This window comes from Leopardus geoffroyi, chromosome B4 (genome assembly GCF_018350155.1).
Source record: "Leopardus geoffroyi isolate Oge1 chromosome B4, O.geoffroyi_Oge1_pat1.0, whole genome shotgun sequence".
Taxonomy (NCBI): domain Eukaryota; kingdom Metazoa; phylum Chordata; class Mammalia; order Carnivora; family Felidae; genus Leopardus; species Leopardus geoffroyi.
Window position 1 is genome coordinate 24,629,722 of NC_059341.1, and position 20,830 is coordinate 24,650,551.

Genomic DNA, 20,830 nt, shown 5'->3' on the forward strand with positions numbered 1-20,830 from the left:
CTCCTCCATGTGTGAAGTATGGGGGACACAGCCAACTTTCAGACCAAGGAGCTCCTTTTCTCAGGCTGTCTTGCCAGTCTGGCTTTTCTCAGCACCTCTCCCAGAAGCCAGGAGAATGTGTCAGCTGTCATGGTAAGAAGTAGAAATGGTGCCCAGCTTTCTGGAGGCATGACTCAGTTTGGCACTTTGGAGCTTTCATCTTACAGATAGTGTGAGTTTTCTGTAATCTGTAAATTTTGGTTCCAGCCATTATGCTGTGCTATGGACAGGCAGTGGCAGTATTTTCTGGATATAAGCTGGCACACATTAAAACTTAGTTGTGTAGGAAAAAGGACATCAAATACAATTAGAAAACATCTCAGGGGTACCTGAGGGTGGCTGTTGTTTATGTGTCTGACTCTTGATTTCAAGCTTCAGGCTCTGCACTCAGAGTGCAGAGCCTGCTTGGGATTCTCTGTCTCCCTCTCTCTGCCCCTCCCCTGCTTGCTCACTGTCTCAAAAATAAATAAACATTTTTTTGAAAAAAGCATCTGAAATAATGTCTATTCTGCATATGGGCTGTGTCACAATACCAGACAACGTTCTAACAAAGAATCCTGATTGCAGTCAGTAATTTAGCCACGTAAAATGGCCTTTCTGTATACATGTAGTCGTTGACATTTGAAAATATTTTAAGACATCTTTGTCTTTAATATCTTGAAATTACATAACTCCAGTGTGTCAGTGAGCACTGCCATTTCATCACAACTCCCCAGCAGGAACACCTCTGTCTGCCGACAGAGTTTATGATAATGGAGGCGGTGCCCAGCTTAGGAAAGCATAAGGAAGGCTAGAGGCCCTCACAGTTGTTTTTCAAGGTCAGTTCTGCTACCAACTAGTAGGAAGTGTGTATTAGACCAAAATGCCATGGTGAAAATATCTGAAAGATGGCCTTTATACAAAACACCTGTGAATGTCTACCTCTTTTCCTGTGCATTTGAACTCAAGGTAGGGTCCGGTACATTCACCTAAAAGATATTTAAGGTCCAAGCCTCCTACCGTAGAGCCTGTGAGCAGTGTCTCATCAAGGGTTTCACAACAAGCTCTTTGAAGCCATTGGAACCTTCGTTTTCTCATTTACGGTCCTGTTGTTAGAACCGGTCTCCACCCCGTGTTGCTTTACTTCTCCCGTCTCCCGCCTTGAAAGACCATGGTGTGATCCGGAAGTATTTAGAACTGTTACGATTGTGGCAGGTTAATAAATAATGCGCTGCACTTGGCAATCGATTTCTGGGCTAAAAGCAGTTGGAAGGGTCTGAGGTTTAATTCTGAAATCTTAGCTAAGAGTTGCCGGCAAAGCACCCTATTTTAAAGTTATATTTAAAGCAAGATCAGAAGGTACTCTTCAGGCTGACTTAGTGTCGGTAATTAAATACTAGCATCTTTAATGTACTTGGGCCTCATTTTCCATAGCTTTCTGCTAAATGTGAGGCTCTAGAATAGGCACTATCTTTTGCAGATGTTCAGCCTAGATTATTTTTTTTAAAGAAAAAGTTCTGTTTCAACATCCTTCTCTCTTTTCCCCCCTGAAGAGATAACGTGATGATATTTTGAAAAGTAAGAAGCTATTGAATAAGTGAAACATTTCGTTACCATGCGTTTAAGTCAGGCATATGTTTTCGGTTTCAGATAATTCAGTTGGTTATTTCCCCAATTTGATTTTCTCAAAATTCAGCTTTTAAAAATTCCCATAGATGATGATTGTGATGATGATGATTAAAAAGGGGCACATTCCCTTTGAACTCTAAAACTCATGTATCTTCTTGACAGTGCTTATCCTGTATATTGTGTTAAAGCTGGGAAAGAAAAGTTTCCATTTCTTTTTTTTTTTTTTTTTAACTTTTTAAAATTTTTTTTTCAACGTTTATTTATTTTTGGGACAGAGAGAGACAGAGCATGAACGGGGGAGGGGCAGAGAGAGAGGGAGACACAGAATTGGAAACAGGCTCCAGGCTCTGAGCCATCAGCCCAGAGCCTGACGCAGGGCTCGAACTCACGGACCGCGAGATCGTGACCTGGCTGAAGTCGGATGCTTAACCGACTGCGCCACCCAGGCGCCCCAAAAAGTTTCCATTTCTAATGCCAGGGTGAAGTATGAATTGGAAGACCGTTTCGACAAAAGTTCTATCTGGGTGCTTGAGGTCTTCTTCCTAAACATTTCATTTAAGACAATATTAAAAGCTTTAAACATACTGATCATTGGTTCTTTAGAATACTTTTTCAGAGTGCTTCTTAACCTGTCTCCCCTCCCCCCAAGCCCCAAAATCTCCTTATAACCTAATCACAATTGACGAGCTTCCCCAGACGCCCAAGACCACGATTCTAGGGCCTACAGCTGATTCTTCAGCCTCATGGCCAGACTTCTGAGAAGTTTAAACTTTTTTGTTGTTAATCATACAAATTCTACTTCTGAATGTGCTGTCTATAAAATATAGCCTCGGCAGGGTAGCTCACACATTTTTAAAATGTTCTCCAAATGGTAGAAGTGGCTTTGTAGGGAAGCCAAAGTGTTTATATAGTTTCTCTTAGAGAAATAAAGTTCTTTATCCTAGATCGGATGTCCAGTTTTCACAAGATGATTGCTGAGAAGGTTATAGGCAGCGGCTCTGTTAAAAAGCATTGCTTTCTGTTAATTAGAGACGTGCAAGCAGACCAGCGCTCCATAGCCTTAATTGCAGAAATGATCCACACTGCTAGTCTGGTACACGACGATGTCATCGACGATGCAAGTTCTCGGAGAGGAAAACACACGGTTAATAAGATCTGGGGTGAAAAGAAGGTACGGTGTTTTAGTTTCCTTTCAATCTTCTTACCCAACCACACACTCTTTGGGTTGCATTTATTTTTTAGATTTGTCTCCTTAAAAAGTAAAGTATGCTTCCTCACATGCGGCCTTCCAAATTTCAAAATAGAATCCATGTCTGTGTACGGACATTTGCTAATAGAGAAAACCATAGAAAGCTGAACTTAATATTTCTGGTTATTCATAGTTTTACATAGAATTCCTTTTGGTTATTGAGAAAGAGATTTTTGTTGTTATCCAAAAAACATGTTTCATGAGGACTCATACATTTTACTTCTGGGCTCAGAGTACCCAGATTCAGTTTGATTCTTTATCTATTGACTGCCATGTACAAGAGTGTCATGACAAGTAACTAAGTAAAGCTAAAATATATGTGTGTGAATATTATATTGTTTTAAATATAGGTACGTAGAAAGATATATACACACACTGTGAAAATTCTACCTTTTGTAGGGGCTGTATAATTGAGTTTGGTTCATACATGTATATTTTAAAACATATTTCCATAGTATTTTATCAGCATCTCTTGAAGGGGTATATAAGATGGGGACTTCTGCTTAAAGGTGTTTAAATCATGTTTGAAGAATAGGAATGAAGCTGCACAAATGAACATGAAGACGTATAGGCCTTTCATGTGATGCGGGCAGCCCCCTCCACACGCACCTCCCGTGGCCGCCCTGCCTGTTTGAAGCACACATAAAACATTAGTGTGAACGAGGTTTCCCTTGGCTCGCCTTCCCCTCCCTCACACATTTATTTTTCTTCCCCTCACATATTTGTAGTACCTGGTTACCTCCTATTTTCTAATTGCCCTATGAAAAAGAAGAAATATGTATTAATTTTTATCTTCACGTGCTGGTTTTGCTTTCTTGTACATGACTTTGCTGTGTAATCGAGTCCTGAGATCTCATTTATAAATCTTTTATTTCAAATTGTAAATTGAAAGGTCTTGTGTCCTATGGGCAGAATTCCATACATCAGAATGTTGTTTTTAAAAAAAAGGAGGGGATGGGGGGGAGTGCAGTTTCATTTTGGAGAGGTTTACATTTATGTTTACATTTGGAGAGGTTACATATGTTTACATTTGGAGAGGTTACATTTATGACATGTCCCTGAGTCAACTGTTCTCAGGGCCTGTCCCTAAAGCCTTAGTTAAGAGAACAAATCCTGGGGGCACCTGGGTGCTTCAGTAGGTTATACATCTGACTTTGGCTCACGTCATGATCTCACGGCTTGTGAGTTCGAGCCCCACGTCGGGCTCTGCTGACAGCTCGGAGCCTGGAGCCTGCTTCAGATTCTATGTCTCCCTCTCCCTCTCCCCTTCTCCCATTCGCACTCAGTGTCTCTCTCTCTCAAAAATAAACATAAAAATTAAAAAAAAACACCACTACCAACAACAAATTCGGGCCTTCTCCCTGCCTAGTTAGTCCCCGCTGTGATCATCTCTGCTGTTGGGGGCCTCTTTCAGCCTGTGACTGGTCTGCCTTACACAGGCCTGCCTGCAAGCCTCCTCCCCTTTACCACCTCTTAGCCAAAAGTACTGTGTGTCCATTGAAAGTCCATTCACACAGCACCTGCTCCAGGAGCCCACAGTACCCTGCCTGGGTTCCAGCCCTTCTTTCCTTTAACCCCTCAGCCAGCATTCCCCAGTGCCCAGTCTGGAGACTTTACTTTCATAGGATGGAACCTTCTGGCCTCTGGGATCCCCAGGGCCAGGAGAGGAAAGACATAAAATCCTAGAGATCCTGAGCCCTCCAGCTGCAAATGATGTGCGGGTGGCTGAAGGATAGACATATATGTGCACATATATGTCATAATGTATATGATGACTTTGTTAATGTATATGTGTATGTTGAGATCCCTTGTACAGTGTGTTCTATAAAATGATAAATAGGTAAACATACTGAACATAATTTTAGGTACCAGAGAAAAGACAATAAACACTTAAAATGTGGTTATGTTGAAAATTCTATGAATTAAAATGTCTATGAGATCAACCATTTATAACTATAACATAAAATGTAGGCATATTTTTAAATATGAAAATGAGTTTGTTTAATTACAGCCTGTAATTCAGTTATATATAATTTTTAATAAGCTACAAATACAGTATGGACATCTACTCCCACTCTAAAGAAGATTGGAAAAAATATTGATTATCTAGTGTTCACTACAAAAAATTTTATCTAAGAATGAGGAGCAGTGTAATACAGTGCAAAGAGCATTGAACTTGGAGCCAGGATTCCCTGGTTTGGTTTTCATTGAGAAAAATGCCAGGCGCTGGGGTGTGCCAAGTGCTGGCTGAGATCATTCCCAGCCCGTGCCCTCAAGGAGTTGGTAGATAGGGAATCAGTAGTTGAAGAAAAATGAGAAGACTGCAGTATGCACAGGGTGCTGTTCTCATGCAGATCCAAGTGGACTTCCTAGAAGTGTCCTCTGTGTTAATTGTGCAGAGGAGTCAGCTCAGTGAAGAAGGGGAAGGACTTTCTGAGTAGAAGAAATGATAGGTGCACAGACACAACAGCACGGTGTGAGCAAAGAGCAAGTGTCCAGCACGGCCAGTCTGAGGACAACTGTACCCTGGTGGGGCCCAGGGATGAAGCGAGAGAGTTTGACCCTGTCCATCTCCACGCATCCACTTCCTCAGCTCTGATCGGAGAGACTGGGTAACCTCTGGGAACTGATCCCATTCCCACTATGTGCCGAATCTGTAACTGACGATTGCAGAGTCCTACTGAGGAAGAGGTAGGGGAAGACTCACGGCCAAGATGAGCCCTCCCTCCCTTTCTGTATTTATCTTTTGAGGAGCCAGCTTCATTGTTGGCTCCACTGCTCCGATCCTTTTCTCTGAGTTGTTTTCTTTTTTCTTTTCTAGGCTGTTCTCGCTGGTGATCTAATTCTTTCTGCAGCATCTATAGCTCTGGCACGGATCGGAAATACAACTGTCATATCTATTTTAACCCAAGTTATTGAAGATTTGGTGCGTGGTAGGTTAATTCTGACGCTGCTGCTTTTTTAATTCAGTCTCAGTAGAGTTATCCAGGCAATCAAACCGTATCGCAAATTACCCCTTTCTTTCTTTATAGGCGAGTTTCTTCAGCTAGGGTCAAAAGAAAATGAGAACGAGAGATTCGCACACTACCTTGAAAAGACCTTCAAGAAGACTGCCAGTCTGATAGCCAACAGTTGTAAAGCAGTATGTACGTTCTGTCTTTGTTCACGTTAAAAAAAAAAAAATGCCTCATAGCTCTTTCTTGAGAGCTAATTTTCCTGGGAAACATTTCACTGGAGAACCTTAAAATAGTAACCAGAATCCCAAGAGGTCATTGAGAGAATTACATCCCCAAACACTGGGATCTTCTGCTGTGGGTTTCATGTTCACTGTCTTCTTTTGCTGTGCGTGCATTCACTCTTCATCCTTCCCCGCCAAGAACAGAATCAGAATAAGCTATCTTCACCCAGTTTACTCTCCAGACTGTTTAACATGTTGAAAAACTTGTAGTGATTAGTGGAATAATGTCTTTCATGGTTGTTGTCCCATATACCATTTCTGACATATTAGCCTTAAAAAGTTACAAAGTGCCCTGTTTGGTGGGGGGGTGGTGTGCAGAGGAAGAGAGAGAGAATCTTAAGCAGGCTCCTAGCTCGAAGCCTGACGCAGGGTTCGGTCTCACGACCCTGGAATCGTGACCTGAGCCAAAATCAAGAATTGGGCACTTCTGCCCAAGAAAAAATACCTGTTAGGTTGTCCTAGTTTTCTTTGTTCTTTATTAGGAGTAGTAGATCCTCCAATCTTTGGGGAATGAGCTATAAACAAGCCATTTTTCTTTGGGCTGTAAATCGAGTGTGCACCATAACTTTTCTCTCCCTTGATTTCCCTCCCTGACCTTCCCTCTGGGCTTCTTGTTTTTATGTTTTATTTTTCCCATTCTGAGAGGCATTGGCTTGGATTTACTGCCACTTTTATTTTTATTTATTTTTATTTTTTAATTTACATCCAAGTTAGCATATGTACAACAATAATGATTTCAGGAGTAGATTCCAGTGATTCATCCCCAACAAGTGTCTTCCTTAATACCTTACCCATTTAACCCATCCCCCCGCCCACAATCCCTCCAGCAACCCTGAGTTTGTTCTCTGTATTTAAAAGTTTCTTATGTTTTTCCCCCTCCCAGTTTTTATTTTAGTTTTGCTTCCCTTCCCTTATGTTGATCTGTTTTGCATCCTAAATTCCTCATGTGAGTAAAGTCATATATTTGTCTTTCTCTAATTTCGCTTAGCATAATACCTCCAGTTCTATCCATGTAGTTGCAAATGGCAAGATTTCATTTCTTTTTCATCGCTGAGTAGTATTCCACTGTATGTATGTATGTATGTATGTATGTATGTCACATCTTCTTTATCTATTTATCCATCAGTGGACATTTGGGCTCTTTCCATACTTTGGCTATTATCGATATCACTGCTATAAACATCAGGGTGCATGTGCCCCTTTGAATCAGCACACCTGTATCCCTTGGGTAAATGCCTAGTAGTGCAATTGCTGCGTCGTAGAGTAGTTCTATTTTTAATTTTTTGAGGAACCTCCATACTGTTTTCCAGAGTGGCTACACCAGTTTGCCTTCCCACCAGCAGTGCAAAAGGGTTCCTCCTCTCTTCATCCTTGCCAATATCTTTTGTTGCCTGAGTTATTTATTTTTAGCCATTCTGACAGGTGTGAGGTGGTATCTCATTGTGGTTTTAATTTGCATTTCCCTGATGATGAGTTATGTTGGGCATTTTTTCATGTGTCTGTTTTCCATCTGGATGTCTTCTTTGGAGAAGTAGCTATTCATATCTTTTGCCCTTTTCTTCACTGGATTATTTGTTTTTTGGGTGTTGAGTTTGACAAGTTCTTTATAGATTTTGGATACTGACCCTTTATCTGATATGTCATTTGCAAATATCTTCTCCTATTCCGTTGATTGCCTTTTAGTTTTGCTGATTGTTTCCTTCTCTGTGCAGAAGCTTTTTATTTTGATGAGGTCCCAGTAGTTAGTTTTTGCTTTTGTTTCCCTTGCTTCCAGAGACCATGTTGAGTAAGAAGTTGCTGCGGGTAAGGTCAAAGAGATTTTTGCCTGCTTTCTCCTCGAGGATTTTGATGGCTTCCTGTCTTACGTTTAGGTCTTTCACCCATTTAGAGTTTATTTTTGTGTATGGTGTAAGAAAGTGGTCCAGGTTCATTCTTCTGCATGTCGCTGTCCAGTTTTCCCAGCACCATTTGCTGAAGAGCACTCTTCTTTTTTTTAAAGCCAGTATTCTTGGGGCACCTGGGTGGCTCAGGTGATTGAGCATCCAAGTGCGACTCAGGGCATGGTCTCACAGTTCATGAGTTCAAGCCCTGCATTGGGCCTTGCTGCTGTCAGCGCAGAACCCACTTCAGATCCTCTGTCCTCCCCCTCTCTGTCCCTCCCCTGCTCACACTGTCTCAAAAAAAAGTCAGTATTGTCCTTATACAACATGTGGTATTTGGTTCTAGCCCCTAAATGAGAGCCAGTTCTCTTCATAGGATTACTCATCTAACCATACCTCCGCGTAACCAATGTGGCAGAGATGAAACCTGGCAAGTAGGTTGCGATCAAAGCAGCAACAGAGGGAGACCTTCAGGGGACAGATGGACATTGCTGCCATGATGCTCTCTCAACATTCCTGCAGTTAAAGAGCACTTTTCCTCAGGTCTCTTCAGTGAAAAAGGCCCCTTGCCAATAGTGTCTCCATTCTGAAAAGCGTCAAGAAATGGATAATTGTGAATCCTAAAAGAATGCAGACATTTTCTTCCTAAAAACACAAAATTGAAACACTAAGAAATGTGAATTATGTAGAACATGCTGGCCATGACTTCAGCCATTTTTGTCTTTAGTGAAAGGGCCAATATTTTTTGCAAAGAATTGCCTGTGTGGTTTTTTAAAAAGAGAGATGGCTGGGGCATCTGGGTGGCTCAGTTGGTTGAGCATCTGGCTCTTGATTTCAGCTCAGGTCATGATCTCACAGTTCGTGAGTTTGAGCCCTGCATCAGGCTCTGCGCTGGCAGCATGGAGCCTGCTTAGGATTCTCTCTCTCTGACCCTCCCCAGCTCATGCACTCTCTCACTTTCTCAAATGAATAAATAACATTTTTTTTTTTAAATAAAAAGAGAGTTGGCTGAAAATATGGTAGACATTAGAATGCCAAATAAAAGAATCACTCATTTTAAAAGGGTTTCATAAAGTTGCTACATAAACCCTTCATTGATCATCATACCTTTGATGGTCAAAATCTCCATGAAGATGGAGAGCCAACTTCATAAGGCACACTAGGGCATTAAGTGAAGCTTGCAGATGATTCAACCCTACGAAGGGCCAAGGACATGGACCCAAGGCACCAAGGAAAGCCTTGATCGTGGTGTGGTCACAATGCTCTGCTTAGGAAGCCGGAGACGTTATAGCACACATATTCATTTATAAATTGCACTTCATTCTTCACAGATTAGCAAGTAAACAGTGGACATGTGTATTAACATGGCTCGACCCTTTTTTAAAATGAAATGCTTCGTGCTGTCCACTAGGAGGCATTCCGGCATCATCCCACAACTACTCTTTATATGATTTATTCCTATACTCCAGAGCTGTTAGAATAATAAGGCAAAATCATAGTGTGAGCGCTCTAAATAAAAGGTTCTATATTTAAGTGCCTATGGGTAGAAATATTCCAGGGGTGTTGCATATTCAAAATGGCTATTTTTATGTACTCCTGGTATTTAAAATGCAAAGACATTTGGGCTCCAAAAGTTCATGCAAAGCAAACCAGAAGTGCCAAAAAGAGGAAATACAGAGAATTTAAACATCAGAATTATTGTAGAATAATTAATAGAATTCTAAGATGTTACGGGAATTTGAAGGAAATTTAGCAGCTTATAATTTATCCTGTTAACTTTAATCACTCATTGTTATTTTTTAGTAGAAATAGTATAAAAACTAAGAGAGGGTTGTCTAAGATTGGTGTGTTTTGTTTTGTTTTGTTTTGTTTTGTTTTGTTTTGTTTTAAATACGGATTATATTGGGGCGCCTGGGTGGCGCAGTCGGTTAAGCGTCCGACTTCAGCCAGGTCACGATCTCGCGGTCCGTGAGTTCGAGCCCCGCGTCAGGCTCTGGGCTGATGGCTCAGAGCCTGGAGCCTGCTTCCAATTCTGTGTCTCCCTCTCTCTCTGACCCTCCCCCATTCATGCTCTGTCTCTCTCTGTCTCAAAAATAAATAAAAACGTTAAAAAAAAAAATTAAAAAAAAAAATAATAAGGATTATATTTTCCTTTCTTCCTTTCCTCTCTTGTCCTGTCCTGTCTTTCTATGTCTGTCTTTCTTGTAGACTCCATGCTTAATGTGGGGCTTGAACTCATGATCATGGGTCATGATCTAGGCTTTGACCCCTAGATCAAGAGTCCCATGCTCCATTGACTGAACCAGCCAGGACCCCCTCTAGGATTATTTTATGACACTGATTGATAGGAAAATGGAAGTAATATTTTTAAATGAAAGGTTATTTATTTGTGTCCTAGTCATATAGAATACACCCGAGCTTACCAGTGGAAGCCGTGATTTGTTCCCCAGAAAAATCTCACGGGAATGAGATCTGAGAGGTCCAGTGGCCCATCCAGTGTTATTCAGTCAGACATGGCTGAGCTGGGATTGGAACCCAGAACTGGGTATGATAATCCTGCATTCGTTTGTTTTTCTTTTCTTTTCTTTTTTTCCAAATTTGTATACTCTCCAGTGTTGCATGAGGCCTGGAATCAATGGGCTGTCTTCCTGTTACTTTATTTCTAAAGCCACAGTATGCTACCACAGGATTCTGTTTTGTGGGTTGTATTTGCAGAACAGTGTCTTGGTACAAAATTCTTGTCTAATCTACACATAGACCTTATTCCTATTTTGCCAGCTGTCATAATATTGTAATAAGGAAAGGGGAGGGGCTCCTGGGTGGCTCAGTCAGTTAAGCCTCCGACTTCGGCTCAGGTCATGATCTCACAGTTCGTGAGTTTGAGCCCCGCGTCGGGCTCTGTGCTGACAGCTGAGAGTGGAGCCTGCTTCAGATTCTGTATCTCCCTCTCTCTGCCCCTCCCCCATGTGTGCTCTATGTCTCTCAAAAATGAATAAATGTAAACAAAAAAAAAAAATTATTAAAAAAAAGGGGAAAACTTTTTCTGGTCCAGGATCCAGTCGAGGATCTCTTGTTGCATTTAACTGTCATAAGTCTTTGATGTCTCAGTGCGCAACAAGTTCCTCAGTCCATCTTTGCTCTTATATTACCTTGATTTTTTTTTAAGTTTATTTATTTATTTTGAGAGGGAGAGAGAGAAAGAGATAGCTCAAGTGAGCATACGCAGGGGAGGGGCAGAGAGAGGGGGAGAGAATCTCAAGCAGGCTGCACTGTGTCAGCCTAGAGGCCGACACAGTGCTCAATCTCATAAACCACAAGATCATGACCTAAGCTGAGACCAAGAGTTGGACACTTAACTGAGCCACCGAGACGCCCCCATTACCTTGATTTTTTAATGTGTCATTGAGCCTTTCAAGTTGGATCTGTTTGCTGCTTTGCAAACTTAGATACCGGTTATGCATTTTGCACAGGAAAACAACAAAAAGGATGCCACCTGCTCAGTTCGTCACGTCAGGGGCCACGTGACGCCCTTTTGTGCTGTTACTGGTGATGTTCACTTTGATCACTTGATTGCAGTAGTAACTGCCAGGTTACTTCATTTTCAGGTTACTATTTTTCCCTATCTGGGGAGGGATTATGAGATTATGTAAATCTGCTTATCAAACTCTCTCTGGTTTTCACATCTATTTATGATTCTTTCCTCAGACACTTATTACCACAATGGCTGCCAAGTCACTGTTTTGTGAATTCTGTCATTCCTTCAACATCTTGCTTCTACCATAGAAGGGTATTTGATTTAAGGACTATCTTATCTCTGTGAACTCTTGGATTCTTATTCTATGGATTATAACCCTTTACTGTTATTTATCTGAATGCTGAATTATCCCATATTTGGCCAGTGGGGAAGGCCTTTTAACCTGGCTTCTGTGTCCTTTTAATCTACCCCCATCATTCTTTTAGCACTTACTTAATTTCTTTATTTTTTAGAGAGATTGCAAGTGGCGGGGAAGGGGGGGAGAGAGAGAAAATGAATGAGAATCCCAAGCAGGCTCCATTCTCAGTGTGGAGCCAGACACGGGGCTCGAGCCCACAACTTGCAATCGCGACCTGAGCTAAAATCACGAGTCAGACGCTCAACTGACTGAGTTACCCAGGGGCCCCAACACTTCATTAATTTCTGGCAGAAGACGTTCCAGGTTCATCTTGTCCTTCCCAACACTAGGATTCATAATTTCTCCAAAGAGCCCTGTTCTTTTGTTGGAGAATGGTATTTAGAAACCAAGATCTCTCCACTAGGTATCATTGGGCCTTCCAATGATAGTAGACAGAAATAGGAAATTTGTATATATATATATATATATACACACACACACACACACACACAGGTATGTTTATGTCTTGATCTTTTTATTTCCCATCTATGTGTATCCAAACAGTGATGTATCATATTGTTGGCTCATTCCACAGAATTCATGATTTATCTAGCATTCTGTCCTTCCATACAGTTGACCTTTGAACAACATAGGTTAGAACAGCACAGATCCTTATATGCGGGTTATCTTTTTTCTTTTTAATAAATACAGTATAGTACTATGAAAGTAGTTTCTCCTTATGATTTTTTAAAGAACATTTTCTATAGCTTTATTGTAAGGATGTAGTATATAATACATATACAGAGTATGTGTTAATCGAATGTGTCATCAGTGAGGTTTCTGGTCAACAGTGGGCTATTAATAGTTAAGTTTCGGGGGAGTCAAAAATTATATGCAGATTGTCACCTGCACAGGACGTGGAGGGGTGTCAGCACCCCTGACCCCCATATTGCTCAGAGGTCGACTGTATTTGTAGCTTCTTTCCCCAAGAATGAGAAGCTTGACTCCCATTCTCCACAATATATTTATTTGCTCAGTCCCCTAGAATATACCAAAGGGGTTTAAAAATTGGTAACTCCTGGGGCGCCTGGGTGGCGCAGTCGGTTAAGCGTCCGACTTCAGCCAGGTCACGATCTCATGGTCCGTGAGTTCGAGCGTCGCATCAGGCTCTGGGCTGATGGCTCAGAGCCTGGAGCCTGTTTCCGATTCTGTGTCTCCCTCTCTCTCTGCCCCTCCCCCGTTCATGCTCTGTCTCTCTCTGTCCCAAAAATAAATAAACGTTGAAAAAAAAAATTAAAAAAAAAAAAAAAAATTGGTAACTCCTATCTCTGTAAAAAACAAAAACCTAGTAGTTCAGTATTTGTTTATAGTTCCTTTTTGTCTTTAGCCTGAGGATAATATAATCAAAAATCTGTGTTTGAAGTTACCTCTTTTCAGTGTGGTTATATTATTATTTGAAATATAAGTTAGATTATTTTTTACTCCATTTTAGAGGTCCCCTCCCATTCTTAACCGATTTTGTTTTTGTGGGGGTTGGAGGCTGTTGGTGTGGTTTTGAGTGTATGAAATGTTAACCTAGCTCCTTAAGTCAGAAGTGTATACAGACTGGTACTTGCCCACCATTCCCATGTGTCCCATCCCCCTCCTCATCCTTTCCACCCACCCTGTGAGTGACCAGTCTCTTTGCTTCTGCTTCCTCCTTCCTGTGTTTCTTTTTACACAGATGAACAGCCCCACATGCATGTTGTTTCCCCTTCTTTTTTGCAAGGAAAAGTAGGATGCTGTGCTACCTTTTCTGTGTCTGTCTGACCTTTGCACCTTGCTTTCTTCAATTAACAGTGTATCAGGGATATCATCCCATGCTGCTCTGTAGAATCTTCCTCTCATTGTATTGTATTGTATTGTATTGTATTGTATTGTATTGAGAGAGAGAGAGGGAGAGAGAATTTTAAGCAGGCTCCACACGCGGCACAAAGCCTGAGGCGGGCTCCATCTCATGACCATAAGATCATGGCCTGAGCCAAAATCAGGAGTTAGACTCTCAACCAGCTGAGCCACCCAGGAGCCCCTCTTCCTCATTTTTTAAACAGCTGCTTCGTATCCTATGGAGTGGATATACCGTGGTTTTCTCAGCCACTCCTATATATGGGTGTTTAGGCTTCTAGTAGTTTACAGTTACAAATAATACTATAGTGCCTAACCTTATGCAAGTATGTTTTTTATTTTTATTTTTTAACGTTTCTTTATTCTTGAGAGAGAGACGAGAGCGCGCACAAGCCCAAGGGCATGAGTGGGGGAGGTGCAGAGGTGGGGGGAGACACAGAATCTGAAGCAAGCTCCAGGCTCCAAGCTGTCAGCATAGAGCCCAATGCGGGGCTCCAACTCGTGAACTGCGGGATCATGACCTGAGCTGAATTTGGACGCTTAACCAACTGAGCCACTCAGTCGCTCCAGTGTGTTTTTGAATTGTTAGCAGTGTACCTTCCAGGTGTATTTGAAGGTAGTTGTGTGTGTGGTTCTTGCCCCACCACATTTCCCTCCATAAGGACTGTACTCTCAGATGTTCTCACCACCAGGGTATGTGCGCTTCCTGCCTGTTTCCCCACAGCCTCGCTCACTGAATGTGTTGTAAGGCTTTTCAGTTTCTGCCAGTTTGATAGATGAGAAAATGTTATTGCAGTGGGGTTTTAATTTGCATTTCTCCCTTCTAAGTGAACTTGAACATTTCAGGTGCTTAAGGGCCATTTTTATATCTTCAGTTTTTGTTATTTGCCAGTGTCTTTTGCCCATCTTCTAACGTGTTTGGTCCCCCCATGCCCCTAGTTTTAAAGAGCTCTTTACAGGGGCGTCTGGGCAGCCCAGTGCATTGAGCATCCACCTCTTGATTTCCGTTCAGGTCATGATCTCTGCGCTAGCAGCCTGGAGCCTGCTTGGGATTCTCTCTCTCTTCCTCCCTCTCTGCCCCTCCCTCACTGTCTCTCTCTCTCAAAATAAATATACTTTTTTTTTTTTTTTTTAATTTTTTTTTTCAACGTTTTATTTTTATTTTTGGGACAGAGAGAGACAGAGCATGAACGGGGGAGGGGCAGAGAGAGAGGGAGACACAGAATCGGAAACAGGCTCCAGGCTCTGAGCCATCAGCCCAGAGCCCGACGCGGGGCTCGAACTCATGGACCGCAAGATCGTGACCTGGCTGAAGTCGGACGCTTAACCGACTGCGCCACCCAGGCGCCCCGAAATAAATATACTTTAAAACAAAACAAAAAAGAGCTCTTTATATAGTAAGAATATTAGCAGTTTATCTATGATATTATGTTGCATATATTCTCCCCCAGTATTTTTAGTTGGTTTTTGACATGACAACACCCATTTCGATATTTTGTATGTAAGAATGGAGCTCCAATAATCTCCACCATTTTTTTAATAAAGAAGACACGAGGCATCTGTGTGTCTTCAGGATAGATGTCTTAACTTCCTTGGTGACACAGAGATGCTTGATGAACACCAAGTGCTGGTCCCTGCAATGCAGCCTGTGCTCCCCAGCCTCTCTGAGACCAGGCTCATGAGAACGTTCTGAGACCTTCCTCCTCTTCCCCCAGAAGAGCCACACGCGTACAGCAGGACCTGCTGTGGGCCTGCTTCCAACAGAAAGGTTAGCCAGGCTCCACTTTCTTTTCCCCTGTCATTCCTCATCCTCCACCCACATCTGGAAAGATAAGAGGCACCTCTCCCCTGACGCTGAGCACAAGAAGCGCTTGTGTCCTGTCCGCACACCTCCTCTGTGCTTTTTGTGTTGCACGGCTTGTGACTTCTCCACCTGCACGGGGCGGATCCAGGCGATCCTTACCCAGCGTGGGGGAGCGGGATTCTCTGGGCACTGAGGAACGGTCTTTGCACCCCAGGCGTGGAAATCTGGGCAGAAATGTCCCTTCCCCGCCTATGAAGCGGAAGCTGCCCATTAAGTATCACTCGTTTCTGTGGTAGCGTGTGAGCTGCGGGCGGTGCGCCCAGACCACACAGCTTTCTGCTTCCTCGGGCACATGATTTGACTTCTTTGGGCTTCTGTTTTGCGCCCCTTGGAAGCAGTGTAATAAAGTGATTAAGAGAATGGTCTCTGGAGTCCGACTCTTGGGTTCAAATTCTCATTCCACCGTTTCCCAGCCTTGTAACATCTGGTGCTCTCTGTGCCTCCAGGCCTGGCCCGTAAGTGAGTTAATACACGAGAAATCTCAGAATAGCTCCTGGCATATGATGAGGGCTTGGTAATTGTTCGCTCTTATCATCATCAACCACAAAAGAAATGCTTCTGGGACACTGTGCAGCTTAACTAAGATAATGTAAAGTGCTCATCATATGTACTCCATAAATTTTAATCCAGTGAGTTTAGAAATAGAAGAGAGTTTTTAAATATCTCTTACTTTTCAGGAAGAAAGCTGGCATTTCTGTGCTGTTTTGTGTTGAAGTAACAGCATGAACAGGCTCGCTCTCTGAGTTATTTCTGCCTGGAAAGGGGGTGTCATTGTGTTCTGAGCTCAGCACATCCTCGGCTGCCCAGATCTTACCACACTTACTCTTTCGGCCAAGTTGATGGCTATCTTGACTCTTGTCAAAATTTCTAAATCGTCTCCCAGCTGGTGTCATAGATTTTTTAGTTTGGTTGAAAAGAGGAATCTCTTCCTGTACGTGGATCCGTGCCTGTCAGTGGTCAGGTCTGTGCCGTTGAAAGCGGTTGTGAGTTTGTTATTCATTCAAGTGGCCACCTGACCTTTCATGACAGGCAAATTTGTATCAAGGACCTGCAGCCAAACATTAACGCGGTCACAGACTTATTAAGTCATCAAAAACATTCTCAGGGCTAAGAGAATGTTGCCCAGATTGTATGATCTGGCTTTAATTAGCCTCCGAGCATGGACACTACCCAGCTCCTGTTCCTGCACCTAGGAGAAGGGGAGGAGGAGGAGAATTAACAACAACAGCAAACATCTAGTGTTATGGCCAGATGCCCAGCACTCTGCTGAGGTTTAAAAGCAGCATCGCGTGTATTCCTCACAGCAGCCCTATGAGCTAAGTGCTTTTGATCCTGCGTTTTACAGATGAGGAAACTGAAGCCCAGAAATACCAAGTAATACGCTAAGCTCACGTGGTAATTCGTGGCGTATTTACACGCCCCTGGCAGGCTAACCGCAGAGTCCGCACCACTGGGCTACACAGATGCCTGAGCAAAGAGGGTGCCGACCAGAGGGTCACGAAGGACAGGATCCTTCATCATCAGTGACCCACCTCGGGAAGGAGACCGCACCTCGTCTGCCTTTCTCATGGAGTCAGCGTAGACATTTCCTCTCCGGTGGAGTAGACCTCATTCCTGTTCCCTCCTTTCGGTTTTTACCCAGTCTTTGTTTTCTGGAAATGTGGCAGGGTCTGCTTAGCGGAGCAGTGGGAAAGGCACTCAAGTGCCGGAGCCAGCTAGTTTTTTTTTTGAGTTTTAAAAAGTGCTTAGAAGTCTTACTTCTCCTCCACTGAAAAAGAAAGGAAAAAAAAAGTTTCCATGCAGTTAATTACTTCTTGCAAGAGAAATACAGGAGCAGTAGGACCATGAAGACCCTTGAGAATGAGAAAACAGGATGTCAGAAGCGCGAGGTCTGAGGCTGTTTCACACGTGAGGAAATAGCTGCATTTGAGAAATAAGTGAAATCACCAAAAATTTAGTATTAAAAGAAACTACAAATGAGGAAATACATATATAGCAACATCATGTGTGATTAGATCAGACTAGCTAGCCCTAAAATAAGGTCTACATCAATAGAAAAATAAAAATAAAGCCAACATTTAGGCCAGGTTTAGCACCGAGTGCCGGAAGCAGTGGGAAAGATGACTTATCTGGGAAAGGGGTGGAAGGTGGTTTCCTTAAAATTTGAAAAAACCGTCTGAAGCTGACATCCTTTTATTAAAAGCACCAGTGTCGTATGCATGTTTGATCTCCCTCTGCTGCAGTATCTCCTGACCAGCCTCACTGCCTCTCATTTGAGGGACCGGATGGATGCATCTGTGCACACAGACTGGGGCTGCCCGGCTCGGGCCTGCCAGCAGCTTATCTCAGAATTCTCTCTCTGCTTCAGGTCTCTGTCCTCGGATGCCCTGATCCAGTGGTGCATGAGATTGCCTATCAATACGGGAAAAATGTGGGAATAGCCTTTCAGGTTGGTCTGCTGCTTTTTAAGAACGTGGCCTGTTGGCACAGTGGGAGGGGCAGCCGCGATGCGGGATGTGGTGCTCTAGATGCCCCTCTTTCCCTTCCACCAGCTAATAGACGACGTGTTGGACTTCACCTCATGTTCTGACCAGATGGGCAAACCAACGTCGGCAGATCTGAAGCTTGGGTTAGCCACCGGCCCTGTCCTGTTCGCTTGCCAACAGGTAGGTTTTCCAAACTCCCTTGGACACACTGCTTTGTCTGCTCCAGGCACAGCTGATGGGAAGGTATGGGGTAAGCATTTAGGTAAGCTGATAGGGGAGATAAGGGAAAGCATTCAGGTAAGAGACCTGGACCTAGATTTAATCCTGGCCCTGGGGCTGAGATGTTGGGACCAGCCATTTTACTTCTAAGCTTTATCTGTGAATAAAACTTGAAACGGAAGAGATTACAACTTTCCCCTCAGGGTCGTACTGAGGATTAACTGAGAAAATGCTCGGAAGTACCTCGTAAATTAAATGCTGTATGTATTTAAGGTAGCATTACAATTATTTCCATGTATTTTAGGCACTGACAAGGTGAATGGTTTCCACATCTTGATTATAGGACTGGATTTGGGATGTGCCTCAGAGCCCCTTAAAAAGGCACTGGAAGGGCCTCCCAGCATAAGAAATTCTGCAGTTCTAGAAGTTTAATGGGAATGTTTGCTGCTCTCAGAGGGCCTTGGCCATTGCCTCAAAATGTCAAGAACATTTACAAGGACAACTAGAACCACATAGTTCTTTCTTTCTCCAGATTGAGGGACTGTCAATTAAGGAAGTAAGTAAAAGCTGCCTTCATATTCTCCTTCACGTGGATGAAAAAGCTTAGGAAGCTTCAGAGATTCTGCAGGGACTGGCGAGGCAGACATTTATTTCCAGAGCCTGCTCTGGAGGCCGGCCACATGGCTGTGGCTGGGCCAAGTGTGGTTTGAAGTGAGTGGGACATTGGCTGGCATTTGGACATCTTTTTAATAGATTGTAACTTTGCAGCATATTTAATCCAGTATTTAGCAAAGCAATAAGATGTTCATCACCAATCCATGAAATGAAGAATTATTAGCTCTTTGGTCTAAAATTTTAGTAACTTTTAGTTTTTGAGAGATTTGCCTGTATTCTTTCTCACAATTTACAGAGATAAACTATGTCTTCCGTAGAACTCAAGGATTCTGTTTTGACATTATTGAAACCAGTGACCTTGCTTTTGATCAATTTCCCACCCAGGGAAGGAGAGATCATCTTTTGTCCACTGTCTAGCAGAGCCATAACCAGGGTAATTCTCCTTTAGGGGAATCTAGCAGCTGGCAGGGGTGAAGGGGCGGGGTGGACCAGGTGATCTTGGCCAACGCTAGTGGACATCAGTCAACTGAGGAATGAAGTACCCACTCACCCACCCAAAAGGAGATGTTGAAGCCCTTTGTGGAAATAGCAGTCCTCACTACCAGGCTCTGTCCTCTCAGAATTTTGAGGCAGAGGTGAGAAGAGAACGACGTGTTATAGATGGGTTCTTTCTCCTCATGAGACTAACTTGCCAGCCCAAAACTCAATAATGATACATGTGCTAAGTTCCGACAAAATTTATAAAATCCTCTTGTATACATTAAAGCATGAGCAAGGAACATTTTCTTTTTTACTATTAACCCACAAAACGGAGGATTCATAAACCATGTAAACGTAAAGGCATGCCTGAGGCCAGAAAGATCAGTCACTGGCTGCTGTCTGTACAGACTCCAAACGTTAGTCTATTCAGACGCTGTTAGTAAATGTTGAGTCAGGAACAGGAGGAATGGAGGGAATGGAGACTGCCAGCTCAGTGAGGATTCTTTCAGTGAGGCCCTGAGGTTATCAAGATGACTAAGGAACAGGCCCTTTTCCTAAAGAAGCTTGTAGTCTACTAAAAAGCTTGGTGTGCCGTACTTTTAGAAATCTTACCAATGACAAATAATTGTCATGAGCCCCAGGACACTAACAGCTGACTCCACTGAACCTTTTAAGATGATGGATGGAGAATGGATGCCTCTTCTGATTGTTTCACTATGAACCTATTTCAACAGAAACTAATTAACTTTCTTCTACACAAAGGAGTTGTGAATTGTTCTCCTTTCAGATACACTGGGACAAAGTTGGGGAAAAATGGATCATTCCTGTATCACCCCGACCTATATGTGGTCAGTAATACATAAGAGATTTAAAAATACTGGTTTAAAAAAGGGGGGCGGGGGCAAGGAAAAGGAATACACAGAAGCTTACCGCGTCCTTAACCACAGTGCTACGGGTGTCTCACTGGGAAATGCAGCGTCACGAGGTACCCATTCACCCTCACCAGACAGTGCTGTTCCCATCTGCCCACAAGGCAGTAGGAAAAGGGAGTTAAGAGGCACATGGCCGCCTAGAAAGGGGAACACAGAGTGAGGCCAAGAGGGAAGTGACTCTGGAAAGAACCTGCTTCCTAAGTAGATCAGCTGTTTCTGTCCTGTGGCTTATCGGCAAAAGTTAGTACAAAAAAGCGTCGTCGTTTTAAAAGAAAATATCAGGTTTAGTCTCTACTACAGATTATATCAGCAAAAAAGGGGTTCTTGGCCAGAAATGTGTCAGATATTTATGGGGCTCAAAGTGATTTAGGGTAAAACAAGTTCCAAAATAACAGAAGACTGTGCAGTATCTTCATTTAATGAAAATGCATTGTTTTTGTGGTCTGCAAAGGATTCTTTCATAC

At 42.8% G+C, this 20,830-nt stretch overlaps 1 protein-coding gene across 7 annotated transcripts in view; it reads left to right on the top strand.

The window, feature by feature from the left end:
- The window catches only part of PDSS1 (decaprenyl diphosphate synthase subunit 1), a 42,896-nt gene that overhangs the window by 15,383 nt on the left and 6,683 nt on the right, over nucleotides 1–20,830 (top strand). For 5 of the 7 annotated variants that reach the window (XR_006709051.1, XR_006709052.1, XM_045464657.1 and 2 more), the window contains 5 exons: nucleotides 2,677–2,818; nucleotides 5,718–5,829; nucleotides 5,929–6,038; nucleotides 18,003–18,083; nucleotides 18,187–18,300. Coding sequence is in view for 4 of the 7 variants with exons in the window: in XM_045464657.1 (XP_045320613.1) it covers nucleotides 2,677–2,818; nucleotides 5,718–5,829; nucleotides 5,929–6,038; nucleotides 18,003–18,083; nucleotides 18,187–18,300 (559 nt within the window). In the remaining 3 variants the exon portion in view is untranslated. Of the gene's footprint in view, nucleotides 1–2,676; nucleotides 2,819–5,717; nucleotides 5,830–5,928; nucleotides 6,043–18,002; nucleotides 18,084–18,186; nucleotides 18,301–20,830 lie in introns of those variants that run through there. The other 2 variants (XR_006709053.1, XM_045464658.1) reach the window with 2 other exon arrangements.